Source organism: Mesocricetus auratus, unplaced genomic scaffold (genome assembly GCF_017639785.1).
Source record: "Mesocricetus auratus isolate SY011 unplaced genomic scaffold, BCM_Maur_2.0 Super-Scaffold_100008, whole genome shotgun sequence".
Lineage (NCBI taxonomy): Eukaryota > Metazoa > Chordata > Mammalia > Rodentia > Cricetidae > Mesocricetus > Mesocricetus auratus.
Window position 1 is genome coordinate 30,284,831 of NW_024429192.1, and position 22,601 is coordinate 30,307,431.

At 36.6% G+C, this 22,601-nt stretch overlaps 1 protein-coding gene across 3 annotated transcripts in view; it reads left to right on the plus strand.

Annotated features, from left to right (window-relative positions):
- Epha3 (EPH receptor A3) overlaps window positions 1-22,601 on the plus strand; it is a 302,047-nt gene that overhangs the window by 244,604 nt on the left and 34,842 nt on the right. For all 3 annotated transcript variants that reach the window (XM_005076760.4, XM_005076761.4, XM_040750606.1), the window contains exons 8-11: window positions 4,929-5,031; window positions 6,101-6,168; window positions 10,160-10,285; window positions 12,465-12,650. In XM_005076760.4, the coding sequence (XP_005076817.1) occupies window positions 4,929-5,031; window positions 6,101-6,168; window positions 10,160-10,285; window positions 12,465-12,650 (483 nt within the window). The remainder of the gene's footprint in view (window positions 1-4,928; window positions 5,032-6,100; window positions 6,169-10,159; window positions 10,286-12,464; window positions 12,651-22,601) is intronic.

Genomic DNA, 22,601 nt, shown 5'->3' on the forward strand with positions numbered 1-22,601 from the left:
GTGTGTGTGTGTGTGTGTGTGTGTGTGTGTGTGTATTAAGGAATTGAGGCATACTAAAAAAATGTCCAGAGGACAAAGTAGTACATTATGTGGATAAGATCTCATGGAACAAAGAAATTTATTAAATGTATTACTTTTCTAAAAGAGATGATTCATTATATTTCTAGTGAATAGGTATCATTTTAATTACAGTAGAAAAAACATATATGCCACCAATGGTTTTTATACAGCCAAGGCCACAGTTATGAAACTAGTTCTCAGAGGTGGGAAATTTCCACCCCAATCAGACCTGAATTATCCTGGAAAGAGCCACGAGGCCCAGCACTCTACTGAAGAGAAACCTTGTAATCTCTTCTGACCATTCTAACTTCCCATTTTTTCTGGCACTTTCATTTTCTCTTTTCTAAATATTTTTGTCCAACTGTAAAAATCACATTATTTTTGGTATGGTGATGTATCTAAGCCTAGTAAAAATGCACAGGGCTAATAACATGATCTGAGATATTTGGGCATCCTGATATAATAGTTCTTAGGATCACATCCTTGACTAATAATATCCATTTGCCTCAATAGATTCTAGAGTGTCCAGATAAACAGGACTGTGGCACATATATATGCTTCCACTATTTTACTATGTCAGAACAACATCTTATTTAACCTTTTACTTTCCACATGAGTACATTAGTAACACCATGGATTAAAAGGAGAAGAGCAGACCAACTGGCCGCCCAATAACAAATGCTCATCCCTGAAAGTGTACGCAGAAGTAACAATATATAAACTGAGTAGGTTATATGTAGGAAAAAATACATACATATATATAGATGTGTGTGTGTGAGAGAGAGAGAGACAGAGAGACAGAGAGAGAGAGAGAGAGAGAGAGAGAGAGAGAGAGAGAGAGAGAGAGAGAGAATGCGTGCATGTAACAACAATTCACGAAAAAAAGAGGTTAGAATTTGAAAATGAGCAAGGGGTATTTGGATGGGAGGAACAAGGAAAAGGGAAATGATGTAAAGATACTATGATTTCTAAAATAAAGGGGAAATGAGATGTGATAAGGGGGAGCTCTTGAACCCCAGACGAATGACTAAGAGTCCAACAGGGGACTGATCCAGACTCCATGAATGTAGTGTCAGTGAGGAGGCCTCAGAAATCTCTGGAGCTTTGGGTAGTAGACTAGTGTTCACCATGGCATATAAATGAACTTTGGGAGCCCATTCCACATGGAGGGATACTCTCTCAGCCTAGACACATGGGGAAGGACCTAGGTCCTGCCCAGGATGAAATGACAGACCCTGGAGATCCCCCCAAAGGGAGCCTTACCCTCCCTGGGGAATGATGTGGGGATTGCGCTTGGGGTGGGGAGGTGGGGTTAGGGTTTGTGGAGGGAGAAGGAGGGAGCCAGGATTGACATTTGAAGCATGTGATTCTTATTTATTTATTTATTTATTTATTTATTTATTTATTTATTTGATTTTTACGAGACAGGGTTTCTCCGTATCGGTCCAGCCCGGCCTCGAACTCACAGAGATCCACCTGCCTCTGCCTCCCGAGTGCTGGGATTAAAGGTGTGCGTCACCACTGCCCGGCTGCATGTTTCTAATTTAAATAAAAAACATACATAAAAAAGAAAGGGTGGAGGATCTAATTAATGGGAAAGTGCATTCAAATGGAATTCATGACAAATGTAATAGTCATCAGTGACCTCAGTGTATAATATTAGTCATTATATTACCTTCATATAGTCATTCAGGTTTTTTATTCAAATTTCAACAGCAAGTATGGTATGATTCCCATCTCCCCACCATTTCAATTCTGTCTTTTCTCTGTCTCTGTCTTTCTGTCTCTCTGTCTCTTTGTCTCTCTCTCTCTCTCTCAGCCTTTCTGCTGTCTGTTTCTCTCTTTAAAGAAAATAGACAAATAGACAAAATGATAAAATGAACAAAAAACAACAAAAAAGATAATGAGAAGAGTATACATATGGAAGGTCTTGCCTGCACATTATCAAAACCCCCAAATCCCAGAAATTAAAAAAAAACACTATACAAGAAAAAGACAGGTAAAATATAAAGAAAGTCCAAACAAAGCAATATGAGATAACCTCCACCAAAAATACCTTTGTGTATGTTTTATATTGGCCATCTACTGCTGGGCATGGTGTTGGTTTTTAAATACGAGAAGCACTTGTTTTGCAGAAAACTTTCCAAAGATAGTTAGGTCATGTTAAAATTAAAGAGCTAGTGTTCATTTCTGATAAGATGACTGTTGTAATTTTGAAAACAGCAGTGCGAGAAAGACACCATGTGACAGAGTTCAAGAACAAGGTTTTCTTACTAGCGGAAAGGGATCATAAAAAGGGCAAAGGGATGGAGCAGCCTGGCCTCTTGGGACATGAGAAGCAGGATAGAGAAGAGAGAGAGAGAGAGAGAGAGAGAGAGAGAGAGAGAGAGAGAGAGAGAGAGAGAGAGAGAGAGAGAGAGAGAGAGAGAGATGGTGTCACGACCACCTCGACCAGCAAGGAAGACGCGACTCAGGAATCCTTCTCACAAGCAGTTTATTCAGGACCTTGAACAAATCTTCTGACCCCAGGGAGTGCCCGCCCACAGCTTAAAAAGGCCCTTGGGCGGCCAACCCCGGTAAGCCATGTGGCGACAGCAGATAGGTCCACATACGAGGAAGCAAGCCTGATATCCAGCCTTGACCAAATAAGGAGTTGTTTATCACAGAGAGCACTTGCTATTGGGCTAGCAGAGGCGGAAGCCAGCACCATCTTAAGGGTGCGGCATTTCACAGCTCTCTACAAGATGGAGGGACAGAGAGAGAGGAAGAGAAAGAGAGAGGGAGAGAGGGATGGGAGGTGGGCAGGGCCCTCTTTCAAAGGGAACATATTGACTAGGCACAGATGGTGTACTTAGTGGCAGCAGTTGAGGGTGTATTTTGTCAGAACTCCAAAGGCAGGCCAGTAAAATGCCTAAATACTAACAATGACACTACTCACAGTCTCTCTCTGTGTGTTTGTGTCTCTCTCTGTCTCTCTCTGTTTCTCTCTCCCTCCCTTCCAGTTTTCAGTTTTGAATCAAGATTTCATCATATATTCAATCAGCATTTCTTCAGCACAATGGTATATGCCAATGTGAGTGTACACAGTACTTTCTCAGGAACTTTGAGCATTTTGGAAGTCTTCAGGTTAGGATGCTCTTTGGAATGGATTAAACTTGAGACTTAGTGTCCTAATCTAAATGCCTTGTTTAAAATGTATACTCAGTCCTACAGTTGTCAGAAACTAAGAGTTTGTGTGTAAGAATAGTACAGCAGACTGGTTTTGTAGAAGGAATATTTGAATGGAAAGATCAAAAAGAAGAAAGATGAACAGAGAGCAAATTTGAGATTCGAATTGTAATCTAGAAGGCAAATGGAGACATGGCATACTATATCAAGAACATTTGATGACAAACTGGATATGCAATGATCAGGAGTAAAATGAGGAGGAGATTTCACAGTTGCAGTCTTGATCTTACCTAGTTAAATGCAGGGTCTGGAAGCAGGCCTGCCACTGTCATCTGGGGACTCATAAGCAGTTCCCACAGTCTTAACCCTGGCTCCACCATGAACAACCAGAGTCTACTTCTTTGCTCAGGGGTTTGTTGTTTACATTACAGATAGAGAAGTGTTGATGTCAGTCAAAATTCCATAAACTGTAACTGGGCAGATTAATACTTGAGACTGTGTCCACACAGTCTCTACTGATGGTGCTCACTTCAACAAAGCCAGTTATTCCCAGTTGTGTCTGTGTTCAATGAATATTTATTAATGAACACAGAAAACTGAAGTTCATAGAATTGTCAAATTTATAACTTTCCTCTTTTTTACCAAAATTTGAGCCCTTTTAGATATGACCCATATATTATTTGGGTTATGAGTAGATTTGAACTAGAATCATTTTCCTTGCCTTCTTTCTAAATGAATGAATCAAAGAACGATGATCTATTTAAGAAATCAGGAAACACAGGGAGAGTTTGCAGGCGATGGCTGTACACAAATCAGCATTTCCTGACCTTAGTGTTCTTCAAATTGTATATGGAACTGAAAAAATAATAATTGTATATATGTAGCAAGTATATAAAATTATGTTTAAATTTATATTAGAATATCTAACAGGTTAACCTGCTATAATTAAAAATTATCTTCTTTCATCCATCATCTTTTGTAGTGAGGATTTTTATTTAATAGCAATAAATTATAACAGCTGTGGTTATATTAGCATGAGATTGAAAAGTCCTTTTTAACTGGAACTTAATTCCCACTTGCCACTTTTCCTCCTCCCTATCTCTCTCTGAGCCTCTGATACCTGTAAATCTTCTAACTGCATGTGTCTGACTTTTACTAGATTTGTGTGTATGAGAACACAAAGCATTTGTCCTTTGCCTGGGTAATTTCATTTTGTAAAAAACCTTCCAGCTTTATCCATTCTCGTGTAAATGAAGCTTGCCCTGCCTGATAAACAGACACATCAGATATAAAGGAAGATTCTTCCCAAAGCTCATCTGGTTTCTTACTGGAAACTCTCCCTGTTTACTGTGCTTGGCCAGTGACTTCTGACTTATCCAGTGAGTTTCATGCCAATATGGACAGACTTAAAGCAGGCCACCATATTTCATGTGTAGACTCTTGGGTACTGTGGATGATGTGAAAATCAAGTAATTCATTAGTAAGCCATACACATTGATATGAAGTTATTCAAAATATGTCTTTTTTGTTTGAAACTCAGTGAATTTCTTCTGTGTTATTTCTGACAGAGTTTCTATTTCACAGATAAAAACTATGTATCAGATAAAAACAGCATGTAGGGTGAATATATATAGCCACTGTCATGTAGTCAGTCGTGGTGGTAATGGTTGTTCTTGTATTTATTTCCTTCAACCTCACAGCTTTCTCCATTTCTGGTGAAAACAGCCATGTAGTGATGATTGCCATTTCAGCAGCAGTGGCCATCATTGTCCTTACTGTTGTCATTTATGTCTTGATTGGGAGGTGAGTTTAGTTTTCTGAACAATTGACCTTAACTGGCTTTCTCTGTACTCCAAGAAGTCATTGAAGGGATTAGAATGCTTCTGTCATAGACTTCTTGTTTTTATTTTCATCCATCTTCCCTTTCACTTTTGTTTCTCCGTTATTTTTAAAAATTAAAATATGATTACAATTCATCCTTTCCTTTCCTCCATCCAAAGTCCACCATATGCCTCTCCTTGTTCTCTGTCAAATTCATGGCCTCTTCTTTTCATTGTTATTGAATGCATATATGTATATACATACATATTCCCAAATATAATCTGTTTAGTCTATACAATGTCACTTGTTTTCAGGGTTAAGAGTTTGGTATTAGACAACCAGCTGATGTGCTGGTTATCTAAAGAGCCCTTGGGAGGACTATTTCTCCAGTTCTCTCCATTCCTTACTTGCTTGTAGGTTTTTTGTGTAGGGTGGATGCCTCATGGGCTTTCCACTAGCTAATTTAGCATGTCTATTGTTACCATCCTTGTCTAGCTTATATTTAGGGAGTCATGTTGGTGAGACTTCCAACATTACTCAGAGACACATGCTCACCACAAACACCCTGATCTCCATTAGTTCTTATCCTCACCCTCTAACACAAACCACTTCCCTTTTGAGCTCCCTCCTAGTTTCCACCTTCTTTTTCCAATTATCCCCTCATTCTTCTAATAACCCCAGATTTCCTTGACACTTTCTCACCCCAAACACTGGTAACAAGGCACAGTTCTAATCATTACCAAAGGAGACTTTATCCTTTCTTCATTCCAACAGTAGTTGTTAAAAATACTATAAACACATTCTAATGCTATTATAAAAACTGAACTGGAGGTGTCTGCTCAGTGGGGAGGCAACTCTACATATCTCCTCATTAGGCTCCCTCCCAGGGTTCCCAGAAAAAGAGGCTTTCTGTGGAGGACTTAGAACTAAGATGTCAATAAGCTTTCACTAATGTATTGTTTCAGGGGGAAGGTTTATTTGGGGGAGGGCTTTACATATTCTCAGCATGGATAGCACATTTAAGTATTTTCTTGCTTTGCTTTGCTTCTAGGTTCTGTGGCTATCACAAATCAAAACACAGTTCAGATGAGAAGCGACTTCACTTTGGGAATGGGCACTGTGAGTTTCCAGACTTTGTTTTAACATTTCAGCTTTAGTGGTTGTTGATTTATGATTGGATAACTTCCCTTTAACAAAAAGAATTCTAGAGTAGTATTATGAGGGAAAATGCACAAATTAAATTTATCTTAGAAAGAGGAGGAAATCCATGGCTCTACATTAAACAATTTTCCCATGGCTGCTTTTCAGCATGCTTAAAGAGAAGGGTAACCTGTTGTTTATGTTCAAATAATGTCTGTCATGTGTCCTGAGAACTACAGTGTGTGCTGCATGGCTCAAATGGAAGCATACCCTCAACCTCTTCATTACTAATTCTCTACTGAAAACTAAATAGGAGCATTTTCCCTCTCTCAACTGCCAAGTACATGTAAACAACCAATGTTTATGTGAAATGCCTTACTCCATTTGTTCCACCAACCAGGAAAGAGCTTTTAGAATAAACTGTTTATTTTCAAGTTTTGTGTCATCCAATTGGTAGGAAAGACAAGGATTTCCTCTCAGTTTCTACCAATTTGACCTCTAGTAATAGAAATATACTTTTGGGTAAAAAAAAAGTTTGCCTAACAAAAAGATGTATTTTTTTTTAAAAATTCCCTCTGCTAAAATGAGTCATTCCATATATCTCTTTTCCAAATCAGCTCATTCAAGGGGGACAAACACTAATAAATGGCTTTCAGAAGAACAGCAAGATTTTATAGAAGTTAGCAAAAGTGTAGATGGATGCTCACTTGCTCTAAAACACCTTTATAGAACTAACTAGGAAGTCTTGTAAGAAATAACTACTTTGCATTTGCTACAGACTCTGATGATCCCCCATGGAAGGCACCTTCCCTGGGGAGCAGAAAGTGGATAGGACAGGGGGGTCAGTGGGGAGCATGGGAGGATGGGAGGAAGAGGGAACTGTGATTGATATGTAAAATAAAATTGTTTCTAATTTAAATAAACTTTATTTTAAAAAAGGTCTTCTAATCAACAGGATGCTTCCTATCAACTACCTTTGAGGTATATCTAATGTAAAAAAAAGTTATTCCCCTATTTACAAGTAGAAAGCGAACTACATAATGTAAAAGCAGAGAAAATGTTTATGAAAATGCAAGTTTATATATGGAAGCTGTACAAGAGTTTGCAGATGCAGTAGTTTTTATTTATCTCCTTGTAGAGATGTAATAAAATAACCATTCTATAATAAAACAGCAAGGTTTCGGCTTAATTCAATGCCACATCTACACAGGTTACTCCAACCCTGGTAAGTCAGTTTACTAATCACACTTCATGAATTAAAAACTTATGAAACAGTGGGCTTCTCTTTCTCTGTAGTCTGACTAGGTTGCACCATTGATTCCTGTGACCTGGATCCTTCTTAGTTAGAGGTGGGTGGTTCCTGTGAATACTCTATACTGGACCATGGTGACTTAGCTATCTTTACAGGGATCATAAGCCTTATGAATATGCACTTTGATAAATATCTGTCACCAATTCTAAGTAGGTTCTAGTATTTTACTCTTGCTTTTTATGGCTGAGTTTCTTGTAACAACTTTTTAAATGCACTGTATCTTTACAATAGACATTTTAAACAAAGAAATGCATATTATCTCAGGTCTAAAACCATAAAGCAACTTGTATGCCTGTCATAGACACTCTGCCTCTCAATAATACAGCTGGTTTATTTCAGACCATTTATTTGGTATTACTTTAAAAAGCTGTAGCTCTGAACTATTCCCTCAAGCCTTGTTACAAATCTTATAATGTTGCTTCAAAAGAAAAGAAATGTGTTTTGCCTCTTAAGATCCTGTCCCTTTGCCCTCACTGCCTGGACAATTTTTCACAATTTTTTTTTTGCCGTCCTTAGGGCAACTCATGCTGGTAAAATGGAAATGTAAATTATTGTGTTTGCACAGAATGAGCTGTAAAGTAGTGCAGCTTAACACGTGGGCATGTGTTTATTATCTGGTTTTCATGGCAGAGCCCAGTTACTCTGTATGGTGCCCTTAATTATTGGTGTGAAGGGATTTCTTGCATTGCAGCCCAAGCCTCCAGGTTCCCAGACTGTCAAGGGTGAGCAGTTAAAAATCAACAGCCAAAGTCCCTAGTGAACAGACAATTTTACTCATGGGTTTGTGTTTATAATTTTTCACAAATGTCATGTGTATGGAAAATGAATGTATTTTATGCTAAAAAATAGAAGTGAATGTGATAGATTCTGAAGGAAGAATAATTATCCAAGCTTCATATTATTTAGTGAAACATATTTTCCCTAGGATTGACATTAAAATCTCAATTGAGAACTTTTTAAATCAGCAAAACATTTTCTTTAAATTTTCAGATATTACATTTTAAAAATTATTTCACATTACTATAAATTCTAACGCCATCAACTTTCCCTAAAATGAGCTTTATTCTTCAGATTTAACAAGGTCAAAGATTTGCAATTATTTAACAAAAAATATTCAACTTTATATTATGTTCAAAATGTTACTTCGTGTAAGCGAAAAAGCTAGATTCTTTACTGTTCAAATGTAGAGGCAGATCAGCGAATCAGTAATAAGAAATGAATATTTAAATGTAGTCAAACTCTGACTAAGGCTAAAAGATTCTAACACATATTTGCTTCCTAATATATTTTAGTAACTTAGTCGTTTCCAAATCAAGAAAGGTATAACTGTTTTCCTTAGGCTCATTGTCTTGGTATTGATAGTATTGCTAGTTAGGAGCTGTATTAGCTTAATATTAAGAATAATCCTTCCCTTTGTCAATTTTTTGACACCATCTCTTTTCATAGAAAAGAATAATTGTTTCATGAAAAAAAATCAGCCTTAAAGAACACATTTACTGTGAAATGCAGGGCTCACTGGCTGATGCTCCACGGTGCTAAAGGCTTCATCACACCTTCCCACACTTTTTTAATACCCCATAAAGGCAACTCAGATGCCTACTGGGCCTATGCAATCCTTAGTTACATGTTTGGAAAAGATATGCACAAATTATAAAGTAATTTTTAGAAATTACAGTATCTGATACTATTTTTTAAATAAAAGATGTTCTCTTACATTTAAGTGTTATTAAATGAAAAGCTGCATCTTTCAAGCATGCATACATCATATCAAAACAATATGATCCATGTTACCAAAATTAAAATTATCTACAATGTCAACAAATATATTGTGGCAATCAATTTCCACTTGTTAATGTTAGATAGAGTGTGTTCATGGGTTGATCTTACATTCTTGTTTGAAAATGTTTCTTTTAAAGAAAGATTGTTTGAACATTCATTAATGTGATCTCTTCAAAGGTGATCATTTTTTTTTTCAAATCCCATAATACTTAATGATATTGAACGATTTACATCTGGATTTTTTTGATACTTTATTTATAGAAATTCATGTAATGTTCACCTTCAGAATAATTCAATAAATAAACATGGCATGAAGTTACAAGTATGGTTTATGCATGAAATGACTTTTCAGCATAACTACTAAACTTATAGACATTATTTATGTTGATTTTAGTTATGTCGAAAGTTACACGCAATTTCAGTCCATTGACAGTATGCTGGCATTCTTACACATCTCTTCTGCCTCCTGAGCATATTAGTGTGTTTTGGTTTACTATCAGATAGTATAATGCAGCAGATATTAGGCTAGTCTAGTGCCTCTGAATCAGAAATATTTGGTAGCATAGTGGCCATGATGGCTCGTGATGGTAATTACCTGGCCTACTCATGTCCTTGTCATCTTCTTTCTTGAGATTTGCAGTGTTCCCTTGTTTTAGCAGAGGAAATACCTTAGTTTGCTTCCTTTGTATGTTATATCATAGAAAACTTTTTAAAAATGTTTTTTCTACAACTAGTACAATATTTCTATCATATTTTTTAATAGTGCAGAGTAGTATTTAGTAGACTAAAGATCAATATAACTTATTGGGATAAAGATGTTTGCAGCCACTAATGTTATGAAATTCACTTTGTAAAATCATGTGTCTCTTTTTGTAATAGTAAAGCTTCCAGGTCTCAGAACATATGTTGACCCACATACATATGAGGATCCTACACAAGCAGTTCATGAGTTTGCGAAGGAGTTGGATGCCACCAACATATCCATCGACAAAGTTGTTGGAGCAGGTAACTAACATGTCAATAGCTCTCCTAACAACAAGTTGCTAATCATGATTTTCCAACTAGCAGTGAGAATGCTACACGAGGAACATGAACTTGCTCATTTTTGAGACCTACGTGTATTGCTATGGAAACAGGCATTTTCTGATTTCATGATCAAAGACAGCCAATAAAAAATGCACCATTTAATGGAATGCAATTATTTCAAAGGTGCCAGACTTACAGACTCTCAGACCATGGCTGTTTTTTATTTATGGAATTCTGGGGACAGCAGTAGCAGTGGCTAAAGGCTGATCATGTGTCACAAAGCTACTGACTAAATGGGATGGCGGGATAAAAGACAGTCTCCTGATAAACAAAATTAGTAATTGTAAATCTAGGTTTTCCTTTTAAAAGTCTTTTTCAAATTCAAAGAACCAAAAATCAAAAATAAAAGGCTGACACATCTGACAAAAATGCAATATAACTGTTATGCGTGTGTGTTTTAAATGATGTAAAATATTCCTTCTTCATAGCCCTTACCCTAAGGAACACTATAGTTCAGAAATAAGGATTAGTTCTTCCTTGATTTCTTAAGTGGTTTTGTCAACATATAGCACAAGTCATTGCTTTGGAAGCAATGAAGATTTTTTTTCTCAAAATTAGGTGAAGTCAGGGAAGGTTAAACTTCCTAAAGAGAAGGAAACAATGTGTTGTCATGTAGCGGGTGAGTCAATAGGATATCCTCTTATTTTGTGGGTCAAACCAGTTACTTATTTGAAAAATAAGTAAAGAAACAGAAGTTTTTTTTTTACCACTTCTTCCTAATGGGTACAAGGGGCACTATATTCAAGAAACTCGCAGCAAATTAAGACCACAAACAGACAAAATTATCATACGATTAATCTAAAAAACACTACAAAATAAGCTCTTTCTGGTTATTGTAAGAATGATTTTTAATTATGGAACAACACAGGTCTAACAATCTGTAAAATAATAGGAAGAGATATTCTGTGGGTAGTATTATTTTGTAGCGATCATGGCTGCCATGGAGGCAGAGAACTATATGTAATGGGCTTCTGTTCAGTGCCACATATCTATTGGAAGAGTGATAGGTGAATGTTAGTAGTAACCTGGCAGGGTCCTAACAATTCAGGGAAATTTTATATCAACCATATTGGAAACTTTAAAATTCAGCAATGGTTCATGTTCAACCAATTTTAGGTCATTGATACATTAAGATAACTTTATGGAGATATTCCAGTCTAAGAAAATATTTCTTCGGTGCGTTTTTAGGTAAAACTGGCCATGCTTCATTTGATATTGTTATATTTTTGTTCTTCTCCCAGAAGCCTAGAGAACTTTATAGCAAGTGTGTCAATAATACAACAAACCAATACTCCAATAAAATGAATTGATAGCAGATGCTTACACTCTCATTTTCAGTGAGTCTAAGTCTATAGCCAATTTGGCCCTCACAGTAAAAACAGAATAGTTTCAAACATCTGAAATTAATCTAATGTTCAACCCTAATATCTTTGCTAGCCTGTTGATAACCCTGAAATCATGTTAGCTATTAGAATAAGGAATGCAAAGTCTGATAGATGCTTCTCTCAAATTTTCTCTTGCATTTTCATGATGTGGTGACCTAATCCATGTTGAGCTCCTCAAAAGGCCCATGAATATCCTGGAAATTCTAGGCAATTTTAAATTGCTGTCTTCCAAAATTTTTCGAGCTTATGGAAAATAACTTGGAAGTGCAAACATATATACTTTAACAGCATTATTCAAAAGCAACGGGTGCTCTGTTTTGATGATTTTGGTGTGTGTTTGTGTGTGTGTGTGTGTGTGTATGTATGTATGTATGTGTGTGTGGTGTATGCATTTGTGTGTATACATTGAAGGCAGAGGTTGTCTTTGGATGTTTTCCTCTATTGATCACTATTCGTGTTTGTTTTGTGGTTGAGATACAATCTCTCACTTAATTTGGTGCTCATACTGAGTGACTTGCAAGCCCAGGGCTTCCTCCACCCAGCACTGAGGTTGTATATGTGCATCACTATACCTGTCTTTACCCTGGGTGTTAGGGTCCCAAACCTAGGACCTCATGCTTGCAAGTAAACACTTTACCCAATAAACCATCCACTGAACCCCATGAATCTTTAAATTTTGTATTATAATTTATTGTTCTTTCATACTCAAACAGGTGAATTTGGAGAAGTTTGCAGTGGTCGCTTAAAACTTCCTTCGAAAAAAGAAATCTCAGTTGCCATCAAGACCCTGAAAGTAGGTTACACAGAGAAGCAGAGGAGAGACTTCCTGGGAGAAGCAAGCATTATGGGACAGTTTGACCACCCCAACATCATCCGGCTAGAAGGGGTTGTCACTAAAAGTAAGTCAAATCGCAATGTCTGCTTTTGTTTATGTTGAATAGGTATTACATAAACTCAAAGTCAATCAAGGAAGGATTTTCTTATCACCAGTAGCTTGGTGCTAACTGGAATTCTGTCAAGGATGAACACACATTTTTCTGGCAATAGACTGAATTGCAGGGCTGTTGCACATCACAAAACCTTTTGACTTTTGACATTAGTCAGTTGACTGAAAGGTTGTCTTAAAGAAAATCGCAGAGAAGGATTTTGTTCACAGAGGAGCTGGATAAACAATGAATGGCTTTTGAAGGAACTCCCAACTAGCTGCCTTGTCATGTATTAATCACAATCTTGGTTTAAGCACTCAAATTTTGCCTCTTTGCTGTCCTCCTGCCTATAGTAATATTATAGGAATCTTGGGGATGCTTCCAAGACGTCAGATGGGGAATTAGTCTTCTCTTCGTTTCTCAGTGGATTTCAGGTAGTTCCGACCTAGGCTTCCAGGTGGATTCCTTACTGGGCTGGGGAGCCTCTGGCTCAGAGCCATCACAGAGGTCTGGATTTATTTCCATGATGATTTCTTCAGCCAGGCTAAAGGGATCCTGTGAGGCAGATCTGTGATTATTGGCTCCAGTCCCAATGAAAACCTCTAGAGAATGGCTGCGAATATTTTTTTCTCAAGATTTTGAAGCGCAGGGTGAAGAATAAGTGAAATTGGCAACAGACTCCATACAGTGAATGACAACATATGGTAGAAAATTTGGCATCCTTCAGGGGATAATTCACTGGCACCACATTTCCATACTCTATGGTTACCAACAGACATTACCCGTTATATTTTGCACAGTGTTATTTTTCTGTAACATTACATGCAGTCCTTTCCAAGTGGCCCCTGATACTTTCTACCAGTTTAGTGCAGTTTAAAACGTTACTTCGCTTTACACAAAAGCATGGTATAATTAAAGAATACTTTGATTTTTCCATACTAAATAAATAAAATTAAGAACTTAACAATGTGTAGTAATCTAAACACACACAACATAACCTTCTTAAATCTTATAAATATTTATTTCTTGCCTCTTAACTCTCAATCAGTATTATCAGTAATATTGAAATATTCGCTGATGGAAATATTTTTGTTTTAACAATTCATTAAAACATAACACTAAAAGTGTGATTATGAAGATGAGTGATTCTATTGTTCCTTCTGGGAAAGAAAAAATTGGTTTATATGTATAAGGTCACATTTCATTGGATTTTCACTGTCATTTAGACATTTAATGTCAATCATGACATCTTGATCAAGTGGTCTCTCTGTGGATCTGGAGTCCAACTGGGAAAGGCAATCCATTTTTACTTATGAACCTAGTCTTCTCATTCTCAGCTTTTACTGCTGCGGTTCTCATTTTACTTCATGAAGGGCCTGCTGGCTTTCACTTTGGACTGTGGAACACTTACATTGTCATGACCACCTGGTGCATTGGAATTGATCATTTCTCCTTTACATTTTCATGAACAACCATACAACATATGGCTCTTTTCTAGAAATCACCACAGATGTTGAGAAATATAATTTTCTATTTTAACTCTAACCCCAAATATAGAAGAGAAAGGTTTTCATGTTTTAATTTTCCTCTTTTAGCATGGATTTAGTGTGTGTGTGTGTGTGTGTGTGTGTGTGTGTGTGTGTGTGTGTGTGTGTGTGTGTTAGGACACTTGTGTGAGGAGATCAGAAACAACCCAAGAAGCTAACTCTCATCTTTCTCTATGTGGCTCCTGTAGACATACCTCAAATCGTCCAAATTGGAGGCACATGCATTTAGCTGCTAAGCCAGCTCCCCAGCTGAGGTTTCATGTTATATCCTTATATTCCACTTACAATTCTTTCTTCCATAATGCAGCACCATTTCAAGTTTCTACAACTTTTGTATTAATCTGCTACTGCTAAGTTCTGAAAAAGGGGCTGGGTGATGAGTCATTGGTTCAGAGCGGTTGCTGTGCAATCATGAGAAGCTCACTTTGAACACTCAGACTGCATGCCAAAAAGCATGGCCACATGTGCTGAAAAGGAAGGAGGCAGGAGGATTACTCTATTCACTGACCACAAAGTTGAGTCCCCGGGTTCACTGAGAAACCCTGTTTCTCAGGAATGACACAGAGAAAAATAGAGAACACCAGATATCATCCATTGGCCCAGACATGCTTGTGCACAGTTCAGTTCCATTTACCACCCTCAAAAACTGAATATTAAAAGAAAAATAATAGTATAACACCTCAAACTAGATAAAATATCGTAGAAATGACAGGAATATGACTATATTAGCCTTGAATCCAAATATATTCTTTCGTTGTGTCAGGAATCAAAAATGAATTGATTGAAGAAAGTGCCATACATGTATATACATACATGCATGTAAAAACAAGGCCACAAATTTGAAAAAGCAAGAATAGGGAATGTGGAAAGGAATGAAGGGATGAAAGGGAAAAAGAAAATAATGTTTGTAATGATAATATAATATCAAACAATTAAAAAGTCATGTAAAAATCACAAAATAATAAACAAATAAGTAAAACAAAGAAAAAAAGAGGAGGAATATGAAGGCAAAGAAAAGGAAGTGAACCAGGGGAGCAGGAGGGGAGGGGGCAATATTTGTTGTTAATAGGCTTCCTGTGTCATTGTATTGACTGTATTTTTCATAGAAGTTCAATTACTTAACTGATTACTTCAATCAGAGAGTAATGGAGAGAATGATTACATTTTACTCTGGATAGAATCATCACTAATTTTTCCAGAACATACATTTAAGAGAGATTGGATAAAGGTCATCATCAAACACAAGGTTAGGCCTCAAGTGACACTTATTGATGGGTTCCATTTTTTTACCCATTGGCATTGTTCCCTTTGATTCCACTCTAATGAATTAGTGAAAGCAACCTGTTGTGCTGAGGCATAAGAACATGATTATGGCACTACAAGCAAAACAAAACAGTGAATATTCCAGGAAATTGTCTTTCCATCTAAAAGTAGACAAATACTTTGAATTATAATGATCCAAAAAAAACAATAAAATATCTAAAACAATCCCCAAGACAAAAATGTAGGAAAAAGTAAAGGTTTCAGATCAAAATGTATTTTTAAAATTCTGGTAGGATATGTTGAACAACTTATTGATGTCTGATTCTTGAAAGTTCTTTTGTCGTTTACAACTAACTCCTTGGAGTGAAAGTTCTAAATTTGCTATATCTCCCTACTCAAATAACATGAGCAGTTGCCAAGCCCAATCCATAAATACAGCCACAGCACTCCCTGTAAACATAATAGAGTAGTCGGCTTAAATTCGATTGTGAGCTCCTCAGTGGCATGTCGAAAGCGGTAAGCTTGGCACTCTGCCATGGCAGAGGGAAATTCAACCTTTTTAGTATCAGCTTAATATGCTTCATTTAATAGAAAGGAGCTAATCTACCTCTGAAAGTTGGTTGTCCTGATGACTGTTTTGTTTCCTAAAACTCTATGACTTCTAAAGTAATTCTCTCTATAAAGTACAGAGACACCTGCCTATGCATGCACAAGCAGTGTTAAGTGGAACTTAGTTTTCATGAACACAATGACATTTCCAAAGGAAAAAAATTCATGTTTTAATTAGGAGACAGTGGATCAGGGGTTGCATTCCAAGTCAACCTTACTCAGTGGGAGAACTCTTGCAAGTCAAACTGTTACAGAGGCTTCCTCAGGTGAGAGGAATACTGATACAAGTGTGGTATTGAGACATCTTAATATCAGATGAGACTACACACTCCTGATCAAGCACCAGTCAATGAGTCAACAAAAGAAAATTCTGGAAAATAATTCTTTTTTATATAAAACCTGTTCTTTTTATTATTGCTATCAATTGTGCTTGCAACTACTCAACCTACGTAATATGCTGTTTCAGGTCATTTTTTTGCGGAGGGGGGAGCTCATTATATAGTCATTACTTTTTCATTTATTTGAGCTGAGCCATAAACAATGTTAATGGCACGGTACTTGCTGAGCCTGATGGCCTTGAACAGGAGAAGGTGATAGAGTCTGTGATCTTCAAAGTAGCAGAAAGCTGGGGCACATTCTGCTCAGAGCTAGGCACTAACATGTGTTATCAATTTTACTGGAAGTTCAAAAGGATGGAACTTAATTTCAGCAAATGTTTGATATTTCTGCCATCACACCATTAGTTAAATGATGCTCCGGCTCGAACTATAATTACCACTGGCAACTTTTACCTAGTAGCATAGAGAGAGATTTGTACTGGATGTGACTAGTATATTTTCCCCTTGAATTTTTTCTAGAAATTAAAATAAAATTATAGCAACAAGAAGATTTACTATATATCTCATATGTATCCTTGCATGATGATGAATGCTGTAGACAGGGTATCAAAGGATTTCTTATGTGTCCTTTTGAATGCCCACACTGTACAAAAGGCTTAGACGTTTTTATTTCCTTCACATAAGACGAGTAAACATTACTAGAAGATGTCATATTTAAATGACAAAACAAAATCTTAATTTTTTCACTTGCTTCTCTATAAAAGTTTAATCTGTGCTTGAGTTAGTAATTTTTTATTAACCAGTGTGTACATGAAATTTTTTCAACAATTATAGGAATGATTTGGTAGAATAACACATTTTGGCATTGCTGATGATGTAAGTTGCTGTCACACATTCACAACTGCAAAGTGACAACTGAGTCACAACACATATCTAATCAGCATGTCTTGTAGCATAAGTAGGAAGGTCTATCAGTGTATTTTGAGAAAAATAAGAAGAGAATGGTACCTTATATGTTTAAAGGAGTCAGGTTATTTCTTTTTGACCCTTTACTAATGTCTTATGGATATCTATATTGGAATTACAAAGGATTTGGTGAGGCATTTATAGAAATATCATGATTTCATGTCAACATCATAAGATTAAATTCAATTTAAGGAATATAATGATGAACCTAGAGACCCAGGAATTTATAAAGACGGAGACTGTGGCATCTTCAGCCATAATTGGCACAATTATGTCACACCCCTCTTCAAGCATCTCTGTGGAAGAGGTAGCAGAATGCCTATGAGAACCAAAAGGGTTGACTGCTACAAGGAGACCATGTTTTAATCCAAGAAGTTATGACAGCATACACATGTCCTTCACAAGGCCAAGCCAAGGAAACATCTCCCCATGGAGGTGGGAAACGGTACAAAGTTTCACTTATAACTAAGGAACTATTGGATATAATAACTGATGGGAGAGGGGGACTCAACCTTCTTGAAGGTATAGAGACTTGTAGTTCAACCTTGTTCCAAGGGAGGGCCACAAATTGAAATCAAACACCATGAGGAAATTAAACCTATGCTTGACAAATTTAAATTAATAAAAGGAAGACACAAAGCTAGGGTAGTGTGTTGTGGGGAAGGGGTCACACAACAAAAATATTGTTTGCAATTCTCAAAGAAACAATAACATAAAAAATATTTTTAACTTATAGCATGTGTTAGAGCGTGATTCCTTGACACATGAGGTGGGCATTTCCAAGAGCATCAATTCACTCCTTTTTTTTCTTTCCTTGTCCTTTATTTTTTGAGACAGGTTTTAAAGGTGTGAGCCACTATTACTTGTCCCAAAGTTACTTTCTTAACGGAAGAAAAGTAGAAACAGGGACAGTGCAGAATAATATATAGTAATAGAAATTATAAAGTCTTGGTTACCAATGTACAAACAAAAGAGTTATTAATGGGGAATCAAGAAGACAGACAAAAGTATAGTATACTATGTCCAAGTTTTGTTTATTGTAAAAATACAAAATGGTTTGTTTAATAATTAATATCTTGAAATTCTTGCTTTGCTTTGTTAAAAATAAAGTATTAATATCTTCATAAAATAAACTACTTTAATGGTTATGTTTAACATCTAGCCATAGAAAATATTTAAATTTAATTGGCTGGGGATATGGCTTTGTAGGTAAAGTTATTGTACACAAAGATGATGACTCAGCATAAGAGCTGGGTGTGGCAGCTGTTCACACAACTATGAACTCAGTTGCTTGGGGTAAAATGGAGGCAAAGTAGAGACAAAGGGATCCCCAGAGGTTACGGATATTTCATTCTAGCTGAGTCAGTGAGTTTCGGGGTCAGTGAAAAGACTGTCACAAAAAAATTAGGCAGAAAGCAATAGAATAACAGAGGTGAAATTGATGTTTGGATTCTTCGGGTATGCACACATATATGCACGCATGAGGATAAATTTACCATACACGGTGTTTTTAAGTAAAATATTCACACTTTAATATCAGTTAACGTAAGTATTCAGTATTAGGATGGCCAGTGTGATTGTTAAGGAATTCTTGGAGCTACAGACACATAGCAAAATCAGATGTCATCCTTAGCCAAACCCCAGTCACAGACATGACCTCTGCAATTGTCACTGGCTTGGTGCTTGGCAGTGGAGCTAGAACTTAATTCAAATGGGATTGGCCTCTGCTTTTACTAGCACACACAGTAGTGAATAAAACAGTGGTTATTTCAATAAAAGAATCCTTGTTAAAATGGAATAATAATATTACCTTATGTTTTTGTAATGGTCCAATAAGAATTAAACATATTTAATTTTTTAAAATATTTGTATCAATTTATTATATACAAAGGAAAATCTTTCATGTTTTCATCATTCATATCTTCTGTCTCAGAAATACCAGGAAGTAATTTTTTGGAATTTGTTCCAATTTCCTTCTCTGCATTTTCTAATATTCTCTGATTACTTAGTATCACTGAAAGAGTACTGTCTGCTAATAACAGTGGTTTTTATTGTATATCATAACCATTTATAAAAGTGTGCTTAAGGAGCCACAAAATTACTCCTTATTAACCATCTATACAAGAAGCTCATGCAAGAGTGCCCTGAGTTTCCGGCCAGTCCAGTCAATCAGAAAGCATCAGGCAAACCAGGATACACAGCAAAGCTCTGTCATGAAACAAACAGACCAGCAAACAGCACATGCGATTTAGAGTGTTAAACAAAATTGGTATTATTTCTGAACCACTAGAATTAAATTTAATTGTAACTATCTCAACCCAAAAACAAAGATTAGAAATTTGTAAAGACAATATGACTACAACTGACATATTACAGCATCCAAATCTTGTTTTTGTGGAAATTGTGATTAGGATACTTGTGGTCTGTAATATCCAGGGCTGAATCTGGAATATTTCGATATTTCCATTGGACAGTGATTAAGTGATTTCACTTATCTCTGAACTACTGTGGATAGTTAGAGAAAGGGACTTAGACCATACTGACTTGATTCTGTTAGTGTACATCTGTGAGAGACTACCTCCCCGCAACCATTTTCTTTCTATACTGAGTAAAATTAAAAGCAGAAATAAAGATGCACTGTGAAATCTGCCTTGGTGGTTTTTGATGGGGATTTTTCTGCCACTCGTAGGATTGATTTTCGACTGGGCCTAGTGCATATCCCCAGCTATGTTTTGGGGTCTCTCATGTTCATAAATGATACAGCCTCCAATTTTGGGAAGCAGATTGTGTTGTGTGCTAATCAAAGTACAGAGGGTGAGTCGTGCAAACTTTAGTACCAGCACGCTGCATAATGCACAGATGAGCTGATGTTTGAAGATCCTTTCCCACTGCATTTACTGCATGCCACAGCAAATTCTCACCACTACTCCAGAGTCTTTTTTCTAAGCATATTTATTGAGATCACAAAGGAAACTCTTAAGATATTGCTTTCCAAGTGATTTTGTGTGCTCTTTGTCTGTCCACTTGGGTTGCCGGATCTTTGAACTTAATGTAAAGCATATTTCCAGGCTTGCCTATCTTAACTGAAGTGTTTACAAATACCTAAATTAGAAGAACCAAAGGCAGCCTGATCTTATTTCTGAATGGTCATGGGGCCACGGCTTAATTGAATGGCTTGACTTTCTAGCTACTTTTAGTTCCCTTGTCAAATGTTTTACAAGACATGCTAATGAGAAATGAAATGGCCATAAGGCTGAGAGTCGGAGGAAATCAGTGATAAGCAGAGAGATGAGTGGTATACAAATGCAGTAACCAGCCAAAGGAAGCAGTGTGGTCGACTACTATTGAAGTAAGTTTGGTAGCATATTATTCTCCCCAGAAATATGTAATGAAGGAGCACAGACCCTGATCGTAATCTGGAGAGACTTAGGAGGAGCGGGGTTTCTTTTCATTCATTCATTCCTTAAATCAGGACAGGACAGGGCTGTGGAAAGCAGCATAGGATTCAACTGTGTTTCTAAGGCACTAGTAAACCTTGCATTACTTCTTGAGAATTATCAAACAAAATTTTGGCCAGAATTTGACAACAGCAAACCGTAAATGATGAAGATTTTGACTAAAATATTTTTCAGATATGACTAGGTCAGAGATACATTGACCTGGCACCTGAAGACTAGAAATGAAGCAATGCCTTATTGAAAGTCAGCCGCTACCTGTTGAGAATTATATATGTGAAAACTACCTAGAATTTTACATAGCATAAATGTTTGTATATCTAACTAAAATTATTACTGTAGATTCAAGCTGTAAGTACTGTAAAAATATCTGCATAGTACTGATTTAGGATTCAGTGTCAATATTGACCAACAAAAGGAAAGTGTCAAGAAACGAAGATTGTTTGTAGAATCAAAATGACAAAAGAGCTGCGAGTGTAGCTTATTTGATGGACTGCTTCCCAGCATGCATGAAGCCAGGGGCCCTGATCCCTAGCACTGGAGCTACTAAATGTGACAGATGTGTATACAAGGAACACTCAGAGGTTGGAAGGAGATGGGATCTAAAGTTCATTGCTAGTCTATGCTGCATGGTGGGTTCAAGACCCACCTAAACTATATGAGACTGTTTTAAAAATAAAAAGAAGGTAACTAAAACCATAAGGCAGAAAAAATAAAACAGGTATAATATATTTAAAATGATCAAAATTAAATATAAATGAAGAAAAACATACCAGGGAGAAAGTATAATTAAAAATAAACAAACAAACATAAACATATCTCCATATCAGATAAGAAGCTTCAAAGGGAAGCTTATGGCTATGTCACACAATTAAATGGATGTGGTTGTTTGGTCAAAGCCTGTTACATGTATAAGGACTTTCAAGACCTCTCAGTTCTGATTAATCTTGGGTCTTCTAGACTTGGAAGGGGACCAGTTATACTGTGTTACACGAAAGTGTAGGTACAGGTGGCATACTAACATTAAAAATTAGGGGGGAAAGGAAAAGTAGGAGGATTCACGTGAGACTGATAAACAACGTATTGCTCCACAATTACTAAAGACCAAATAACTGAACACCAAATTCCTGTGTGTCCTCACTGTAGTGACTACTTTTAATTGTCAATCTGCCACAGTCTAGAATCTCCCCTGAAGAGAGACTCAATGAGGAACTTATTTGGATGACCTGACCTGTGGGAGATTATCTCGATTATGTTTCTAGATGTGGGATGACCTAGCCTAAAGTTGGTGGCATCATTTCTTAGGTTTGGGTCCTGCCATCTTTGAAAAGTGAAAACGTGCAGTGGCATGCATACATTCAGTATCTCTCAGTTCTCATCTGTGACAATAACTCACTACTGCAATACCTGCTGTCTTTACTTCCACACAATAACACACTGTGGTGTAGAGCTGTCAGCTAAAATTAACCTTTTCTCCCCTGTTGGCTTTTGGAAAGGTATTTTTATCAGAGTAACAGGAATGAAACTAAGACAATGAGGTTGAAGACAAAATATTTGATTCTTAAAAATACCTCAGAAGAAAAAGAACAAAGATATATAGTTGGATATTATCTGACTCTTGAACACTATAATAAATAATTTAATTTAGATAAAGTAGGTTATGGGCTTTTGTTCTAGAACCTAGCCTTATACATTTTTAAAAATTTTATTTGAGTCACAATTGTTTTTAATTCAACTTTGTAATGT